This window comes from Stigmatopora argus, chromosome 9, assembly GCF_051989625.1.
Source record: "Stigmatopora argus isolate UIUO_Sarg chromosome 9, RoL_Sarg_1.0, whole genome shotgun sequence".
Taxonomy (NCBI): domain Eukaryota; kingdom Metazoa; phylum Chordata; class Actinopteri; order Syngnathiformes; family Syngnathidae; genus Stigmatopora; species Stigmatopora argus.
Window position 1 is genome coordinate 14,783,163 of NC_135395.1, and position 9,650 is coordinate 14,792,812.

Here is a 9,650-nt window from a genome sequence, read left to right on the forward strand (position 1 = left end):
TACTTTAACAACACACAGTAAAAGAGCTTTGCTTACCAAGCATGTCCTGGACAAAATGTGCACAGGAAAGACAGGAGAAGCCTCAGAAGGTGTACCATTTTGCCTGATTGTCGACCAGCAAACTCATTATGAGGCAGTGGTGGAGAGTTAAAGCGTTTTATTTCAAGGAGGGACAAACGGAACCCCGTGCCGTATCCCCCAAGCGGGCAAAAAGCTGATTGGATAACAGATTTAGGAAACGCCTATATGCGCATTTCAAAAGCTGGTATTAATGTGATTGAGTTTGTTTTCCTTCCAAATCTGCATGCCGACACTACTACTATTCGCATTAGAAATCAGAGATATTCCTTTTATATAATAAAAAATATATGTTTAATGATGTTTATTTAATAGATATCACACTTTGGAGTAGGGAAAACACCTGTTTTGCATGAACATTTGTTGTTGAATATATTTCTATTTGATTCTAGAAAAAAAATGGGTGTTACATGACGAAGTGCAGTTTAAAAGCATGTGAAATTGGGCTGCAAATGCATAATGATCAATGTGCACGCGCACGATGCTTTCGTTGTGCTTTGTTTTGCGTTTTTTTGCCACTGCCGCTGCGTGCACAGTAATATTTCGTTACCACATTTGTGCATTTGTCACATTGAACCGTGCAGCACCAGTGGAACTTGCAATTGCAGCTGCTGACAACTTCCATGTGCTTCTCCACTACTCGGAGGCCGCATTCATAGCAGAGCCTGCGGCAGCTCCTCCTCTCCCATCGCGACATGCTCTTGTCCCCCTTCAGACACTCCCGTCCCTCGGTGCCCTTGTATCCAAGGCTCTGGTTCTGAATGCAGTAGTCCGGCGAGTCCTCGAAGAAAATCAGCTCCGTCCGGGGGATGTTACGGAAAGCATGCGTAATGGGGGCTCGGTTGTCTGCGCTGTTGCCGGCTCGGATTGACCTCTTGTCCACTTCCAGTTTCCTGGCTTGGGAATGTTTTCTTTTCAGATAGGTGCCCACCTCTCTGAAGTCGGCCAGCTGCATCCAACATGTTTGGATGCTGCAGCTTCCTGATACGCCGTGGCATTTGCAGGCTCTCCTCATCGTGGCTTTAATTGCCTTGAAACAAGGGGGAGGAAAAATTGAGGAAATTTGATTGAAAATATGAATTGGGATATTTTTTATAGTATTTAAAAAATATTTTATTCTTACTAGTCGTCCAGCCTCGTTGTTATGCAGGTTAACAGCAGCACGCACATCATGTCCATCTTCCAATGCATCCACAAATTGTTTGGAGATCTTTTCTCCAAATGCCACATTATCACTACAGCCTCCCCAAATCCATCCTTTCCCACCTGGAGATTAAACACAAAAGTTATTTTCTAACATCATTAATAAAAGAAAGTTCCTAGTGAAATTGACTGGGTGATTAATCATTAAAAAGAAAGACGCCACTATACCTGTTTGCCCAATTCTGAAGTCGTCACACCCGCATTTGTCAAAGTCTCCCATGCTGCAGTTTTTAGTCAGAGTGTACATCACTCCTGCAGCACTGATGGCATGGACAAAAGATGTCTCTTTTGTAGCTAAAAAAAAATAAAAATACAAATAAAAAGTCACTTATACATCATTATATTGTCCCTCATATGCGCCATTATAACAAAACATGCATAAATACAATAAAATCTGGCGAAAATGCCAAAATAAAATAAATAGTGCATTTTTACGCAACAATAGTTGTGATTTTTTAATATTATTACACTAATGACTGCTTAGAAATAATTTAATGTGACATCTTTTTTTAATTTTTAATTTTTTTAAATTGGATTTTGCTTTCCATAAAGCATAATTTCTTACCAATACGATGTCCGTTATGCGTGGACAATGGAAGAGGATTGTGTGGACAATTCCATCTGTCCCAAGCAAACTGGTGTTTGCACTCGTGAATCCCACTTTGCGCACCCACTTGCACGCTATTCGCATAAGTAAGAAAAGCCTGCGGGGTGGCAACATTATTCCATATGCGCAGCCATATGCAAGAACATTATTCATTTCCTAGTAAACTTAAGCTCCTACTGCGCACCTTTGGTCCAGTCATGAGGAAATTATTCACCGTCCTGCAAAAAAAAAAGAAAAACATTTAATCCAAAATCAGCCAAGCACAATATTTAAATATAATCCATGCAAAAGGACTAACCAAGTGGATGAAGTATTTAAAATACAACTAGTGTAGAGGACCATCACAGTAAAGTGTATTCTAGAGCCCATAATGCAGAGTTGCAAGCAAAATAAGACCAAATCGACTCCCAGATGTGAGTAGCAAATAAGAAAAGCGCACTAGTGAATGCTGATGATATATATGGTGCTTGCCCTTTGATTGACAGATTTGTCAAACAGCTAACGTTCCACTGTGAAAAAAGACGACATTGGTCGACCCGACCTGGAGACAAATAGGAGCCGTCCGCGCATACGTGCACTTCAAAGAGAAAGAGAGAGAGGGTAACACTTCTATAGCCCCTAATTCATTCACCTGCATCGCACAGACCCTCGGACCCCATTCCCACCAAGTGACAACATGTAATGAATTTATAATCCCAGATTCAAAGTGCATCCTCCCAAGGAATGCATCCTATTCTACATGTTTTGTGCACAATCTGATTGTTAATTTATTTTAAATAATGCATGACATCGCTTGCCTAAGTATGGATTTCTTTTTTTAATTTTTTTTTAATGCTTGGGAAATGGCACCAGTGTCCCACAGGGCACACGGTGACGACAAAGCCATAAAAGTTTGCGGGAGTTGAGCCTATATAGTCATGCAAATACTACTTCACACATCGCCGACATTGGCATCGTGGTGATAATAGGATAATAGATGTTTCCTTCAGAAACAAACTGGTGTGAAAGCAGTCTGGAATTTACAAGGATATAAATCTATTGACGCGTTGATTTGGGTAGAAGCCTGCGTCAGTGACTTTATACAGTATTTTTACGGCTCTAAAATTATATTAGATTGGAATTGTCGGTCATTTAATCACTTGTACATGCAGGATTATTTTGCTGTTTTTTGCCTATATCATCACAGCCCTCATCAACATTAATTTCGTCAATTTAAGTCATCCCTCATCGTCATTCAGGCAACTCGTGAGTATTAAGTGATGAACGTTAGTTTGATACAAATATCACCATGTTTGCAAAATCCCTCAAATAAACCACTCAAAATCCTCTAGAATCACAAATTCACTCAGTATTTAGAACAATGCACGGCCAAATGAGCGAGAATTTTAACAAGAGGGGAAAACGAGGTGAGGATAATCCCTATAATTAGACATGGTCCGCCATCGTGTAATATGACTGAAACCTTTATGTATAGCCAATCTGAATAATCCCTGCTAATTCGAATCCACCCTTCATGCGTCCCGTCTTTAAAAAGCGCTGGTGCTCTTTACAATTTTTAATGGGGTGTTAACGTGTAAACAGAGCTCTAAATACATGGGGGTGATACTGGGTGCCATCGAAACTATTACAGCCAAATCACGTGGGAAAATGTATATAATAATAATATATATATTTTTAAAAGTATATATACCATATACATATATTTATATATACATATATATAGTATATATACTATATATGTATATATAAATATATGTATATAGTATATATATACTATATATGTATATATAAATATATGTATATAGTATATATACTTTTTTTTAAAATGGGAAATGGTATATAGTATATATATTATATATGCATATATAAATATATGTATATAGTATATATACTATTTTTTTAATAAATTACTATTATTATATATATTTTCCATTAGATATACACCAGTCATAGTAATATTGGTATACTGTGGTTGCTGAGTTGTAATTATATACAGTTTGTATAAGTAGTAGTTGGGATGCAAATGGATCCAAACAGATATATAATTTTTGTCATTATTTGTGTATTTTATTTTGGATTATTTTTAATTTCGAAAATAGCCACCGGATGGTGTAGTGGTTCTTTCGCCTGAATTCAAGTGCAGGCAGTGTGGGATCAGTTTAGTGGCTGTGTGATTGTGAGTGCAAATGATTGACTTTATCTTTGTGTGGCCCACGGATGACTGGTGACCAGTCTAGGGTGTGGTCCACCTTTCGCTCAAAGTCAGCTGGGATCGGCTCCAGCACCCCATGATCATGACAAGGATAAGCGGTGTTGAAAATGATCCCCTGCAATTGGCTGGCAACCAATTCAGGGTGTCCCCCTGCTACTGCCCACAGATGGCAGCACCTTTGGGCCTGTTTCCTTGCCCTAGCCCTTGAAATCCCCCCCATGCAGTCGTGTCACAGTGCGAAAATGTTTTTTTTTCCCTCCCCATTTTCATTTAGAGGGGACCCCAAAAATGAGCATCATTAGGTTCCACATCTTGATATTTATTTCAAAATGAAAAGTAAAAAATTATTTAAGAAAACATCATCGATGGTTTGGCTTAAATGGCTTTCCTTTTTTTAAGGAAACCATCCTATTCAGCATTCCATAGTGTGGTTGCCTGCCTCCTGGTGTTACATCATAGCACCACTGCCCAGTTTGGTAATATCGGCGAGCTGTTAGCTACACACTAACAGAGTGAGTCAGGCAACCAATCTAATCATTTTTTTTCTGAAGTGGGAGAGAGACCCCCCCAATCCCATGTGAGAATAAAACCCCATGGGAGCTCAAAATCACCCTTTGTCAAACAACAACAGTAGGATAGCAGAATAGTGTGATGATTAAAAGAAAGTGCATTTTGCTGTGGCATCCCATCTTCTTTTTCTTCATGTGCTTATTAGTCAAGGTGTGGCATCCCCTTTCCTCTCTTGTTCAATAGCTGAAAAAGGGACAGAAAAAAAGATCAGCATTGGACTACGTGATTAGACAGTTCATTCAGTTCATCATCTGCATCTGCTGGACTGGCTGCAGTGGACAGAAAGTGTGATTATCCCCCCCATAGAATAATTGTTGTGGAAACTCACTCTCTTTGGTGGGCAGAGGATTTTTTTCTTTTGTCTCAGTCTTCTTCAGCTTTGTCTTGTCAAAACGGGAAATCTCGGTCATATCCGGCTTGTCAGACATTTTGACTGCAAAGACAAATTAATATTTTAAAAAGCATTCCATTTTCATTTTTTTCTGTAAAAGTGTCCTTCAAATATTGAAATTATGTTTTATCTTCCAAACTAGAATATTGTTTTTTGAAGGCTGTCACAAGAATGGGCAAATTGACAGGTAGTAAGTACTTAAGAATGATTTTCACCTGACATGATTGCATGATAAGGGAGTGGCTTTGTGCAGCCAATGCATATCCACATGTTAGCTTGCGTAGAAGCCGCTTCCGTCATGATGCTAATCTTTCCCAAGTCCTGCAAAATCTAGTTTTTCTCATCTTTTTTTTGTTTGTTCTGTTTGTAATCACAAAAGGAAAGACTGAAGTCTTTGTTCTGTCCCTCTGCATCCACCCTGCAGCCCTGTGTTGCTGGACTGCAGTCATTTCCCTGACCTAGCCTCTGGTGAAACAACATATTCTAAGGCCCAGTCACGTTTCTTTTAACCCACTGCCCTGTGAAAATACTCACTAAGGCTTTCAAGCATTTCCACAATTTAAAAAGGGGTTTTTATAACAATATAATTAGATGTTTTAACCTTTACTGTCAACACCAACTGGATCATGGCACTAATAATACCCACTCCTCTGCCAAGCCCCCACTAGAGCACATTTCCTAGTTCAATTAACTAATTACTTAAATACTAATCCCCATTGTTACTTAATCACGATGCCCACGGCCATTCTCTTGCACATCATCTGGCTGATATCAGCCGGCTTCCTCCGGTACTCCAGCCACACCCCACTCCTTTGTCTGACTCCCATTGACAAGCAGTCAAAAAGATTCACACGGGCACACAAGCATGAGACATATGTCGGAAAATGAACGTTCTTACCGATGTTCCACACGAATGGCGGGCCAAATCCACAGGCGGAAAGTAAGGAGGAGTATCGTTACAGAGTGGGAGGCAGGAGCTTGAGTGTATCTGCTGGTGTGTGCACGCTTGCCTGTATCCAGGGTGTGGGTATAAAAGGGAGGGGGCTAAGTTACAGAGAAGGAAGGGAGAGAGAGAATGACTAAGAGCTTAGTCAGTATTCGTCTTTGTCATCAATATTTATGGCATGCTTGGATATAGAGAAGCTACATCGTGTGATGTATAGCCATATATGAATATGCCTTTATGCGATACATTTTGGACAATATAAAACGAGTTGTTCTTTCTTTACAATTGCTATTTCTGGTGTGTACAGTTTGTTTCTTTTTAGAAATAATATGAATTGAACAGAGGTCCGAAAAAAACTGTACATTCAAATTTATTAGATTTAAAAAAAAATGATTTACTAATATTAATTGCTCCCCACTAATAATTTAAGAATCCCTTTAGATACAAAAAAGTATATTGTATATTTTCGGCAGGGCATCTTTTGACATTTCAGGAAATGAACAATGTAATTTTTTTTATGATGCAATCATAAAATCAATCATTGTCAGTATTTCTGACATTGGTAGTATAATATTGTTGAACCTGATCATGGAGGCTTACTTAGGAAACTCAAGCCACATCCTTGGTTTAGTGTTGAATCATGTATTGAGGTATTGATATCATCATACATTAATAGAACCATGATTTTTAAAGCCTTGAATGTTTCTTCAGCTGACCTCATAGAATGTGGGACTTTCTCTTTTAATCTTGCTGGGGGTCGATTACTTCCTCTAGCTGGCAGTTAGTGAGGGCACCTGCTGTGAATAGCAGTCTCATCTTACAATCCTATGGAGTGATGATGAGTCAACATGACTCCCAGCTTCTGAGGCAGTCCAGCATGTGCACTGCTATTCTGGCACCCACAGCCCCTTGGCATTTTCTCTACAACAGCGCCTCGCTCTGGTCATATAAACTATGTGTGATCCCTAACGAGTCTGCCTTGCCACCTCCTGGTCAAAGTGTGAAACTGACCCGTGTCCTTGCCCTTGCATTGAAGACTATAGTGCTATTTTCACTTATAAATTGAACATCACCCCCAATTTAGATGTGAACCCATCTACACAACAACAAAAAAGGCCTCTAATACATCACATATCAAACACCCAACAGTTTGAGTTGACAAATTAAGATCTGTTTTTTTTAAATCTTTAATTCTATTCAGAATTCTACAAGGGGAAACTCAACTCAAACTTTCCTGTATATTTTTTCATAAGCAACACAGTGATAACATCTAAGTAAATGATCTTGTGAATGCATCCTGTATCCATACCTATTGATTTAGGGGTGCCATTTCCATTCACCTGAGGTCAACTGGGATAGGCTCCAGCTCACATAAATCAGAGGAGAATATGTAGTGTAATAGATTGATTAATATAGATTTCCTTTCATGACCCTGCATTCTCCAGGTTACTTTGTCCAACTGGTAACATGCACAATGCATGTATTGGTCACTAGTTCATCGCAGGAAATATATACCTATTGTTGACAAAATTTATTTGAATTCACATTCAAGTTGTATGAATAATTTAGAATCTTTTTGTCACACCTATAATGTATGCATATTTTGGAATGTTGGAAGAATCCAGAGAAACTACAAACAAAAAAAGCCACTGAAATTATGAAAGGCCAATCAAACTTCACACAAAGGTTTAAATTGAGATTTGAAGGCCGAACATAGATTAAAAACTCTAATGATCCGTGCAGCCCGAAATGAGATTTCACGGCATTTCATACATAATCAAAAATACCAATACAATAAAAATAAAATAGAGCCAATAGACAGTGGCTAATGTAAAGCCAAAAAGCATGTGAGGAAAACACAGTTCCGCCTTGTCTATCCCATTTCACTCCCAATGTCAGTTTGGATAGACTGTAACTCACCCACGACCTCAATTAGAACAATCGGTGTAAAAAATCAAAGGATAATTTGTTTTGATGACATTCAAGGCATCCAAAATGTAGTTCTGTTAGTTTCAAATCATAGAATATTGGCAAAATCCATGACCTTCTGAATGGATCCAACCTTTGTATTGACCTTTATATTTGAAATGCTAACATATGTGATATTTCCTGACAGATAAAGGTCAAAAAATGATCTGGCTTGTTGGTCTGACAGTTGTGAGTATCAAGTCTGTCTTGAAGCTGCCGTTTTAAAATGTCAAGATGACTGTTGCTTAGAAGTTGTGTACAAATTGCCAGAAGATGGCAGCATCATTCCTTTTAAAGTATGTAGCGTTTCAAACTCATCCAGTTCTCAGATGTAGACCAACTATACTGAAATATACCTATATTTTACAGTGATTCTCAACCTCTATTGGTCAAATATTTTTTTTTAAAAATCATATAACATATTTCTATTAATATTATAATGATTTTTATCTCAATTCACTCACAAGCATGTTCATTTTATCAAGCTCAACACAGTACTCACATGTGTTTGTGGCTTATTTTGATGTAGGAATTGCACTTCCGATGATCTTTCATCGCACACTAGGTGTGCCAAAGCATGCCTATTATGCAATGTTGGTTTTATACAATTTGTTTGCTTTTGCCAAAAGCTATGAAATTATATATTAACATTTTCTGGTGTTGGAGCATTTTTTTTAATAGTGTGAATCTCAATTCAGGCCTATTATTGTGAATTTCGGATGTTGACCCCCTTCTTTTCTATTCTGGCTACCTCCCACTTTTTATAATTTTCATGTTATTTTCAATGAAGACTTTAAATTTTCCATATTGTAAGTGAAATTAATATTTGATTATAAATGTGCCCTGAAAATAGCTATTGGTCTTTGATGGGGTACCACAGTTCCCAGCCAATGTCACCTTGAATCAGCTCCTGCTCACCATAATGAGGCCAAGGACAAAAAAATAAAATAAAAAAAGAAGTAGAGTCCAAATGAAGCCAACAAAATGTCAATATCATTAACATAAAGTTTCAAAACCCCTCATTTTATATTTTATATATTAAGTGTTTGATATATCTTATATATCAAGTAAATGTATAATTTATTAAGTAAATGTATAATTTATAGCAGTGGTAACGTGACTAATTACACGTGCATCAAAAGCAGTCCGCAACAGTTCACCGCTTACACAAATCAGTTATGTCTTTGCACAGGTAAACATGAACAGAAGGCATCTCAGGGCAGCTGGCAGGCTGTGCAGGATGAGTTAGGGTAGCACTGCCTAAGTGTGAACAGATAAGAGCACTGTCTCGCCTCATGAACTCTTGGACTAATGATGCCGCGTTTGATTCGTGGCCTGTGTTCCATCAGCTGGGCCTCCGAACAGAGTGTCTTGGTGTGGAGTTATCTCACCTAGCCAGCTGGAGCACCATGGCAGAGATAGAAAGTGATGAGGGGCGACATTGAACAGGGACAAGAGCTGAGGGATGCTATGGACAAAACACATTTGTATTATAACTTATCAGTTTACAGAGTCACGACACTTTATTGCTCATACCTGCTGATGTGGAAAACATTGTTTTTTCAATGTAATGGCTTAAATATCCTCTACATTCTTATTTTTGAACATGTGAATTCACAATTCATTCCACAAAGTTGTAATGCTATTTTTCCAATGTTACATTATTTGATTGTGG

General features: G+C 38.2%; 2 protein-coding genes across 2 annotated transcripts; both read right to left on the bottom strand.

Moving 5' to 3' along the window:
- Positions 1 to 541: 541 nt before the first annotated feature.
- Positions 542 to 2,257, bottom strand: LOC144082547 (protein Wnt-8a-like). The gene is made up of 6 exons (XM_077609784.1): positions 2,187 to 2,257; positions 2,073 to 2,106; positions 1,847 to 1,985; positions 1,450 to 1,575; positions 1,202 to 1,344; positions 542 to 1,108 (listed from the first exon to the last, which is right to left on the bottom strand). Exons 1-6 carry the CDS (start codon positions 2,255 to 2,257, stop codon positions 542 to 544), a joined length of 1,080 nt encoding a protein of 359 aa, XP_077465910.1.
- Positions 2,258 to 4,398: 2,141 nt separating this feature from the next.
- LOC144082485 (thymosin beta-like) lies at positions 4,399 to 6,082 on the bottom strand. Its single transcript, XM_077609693.1, has 3 exons — positions 5,960 to 6,082; positions 4,999 to 5,103; positions 4,399 to 4,853 (listed from the first exon to the last, which is right to left on the bottom strand). Exons 2-3 carry the CDS (start codon positions 5,096 to 5,098, stop codon positions 4,816 to 4,818), a joined length of 138 nt encoding a protein of 45 aa, XP_077465819.1. The 5' UTR covers positions 5,099 to 5,103; positions 5,960 to 6,082; the 3' UTR covers positions 4,399 to 4,815.
- Between the last annotated feature and the right edge of the window lie 3,568 nt (positions 6,083 to 9,650).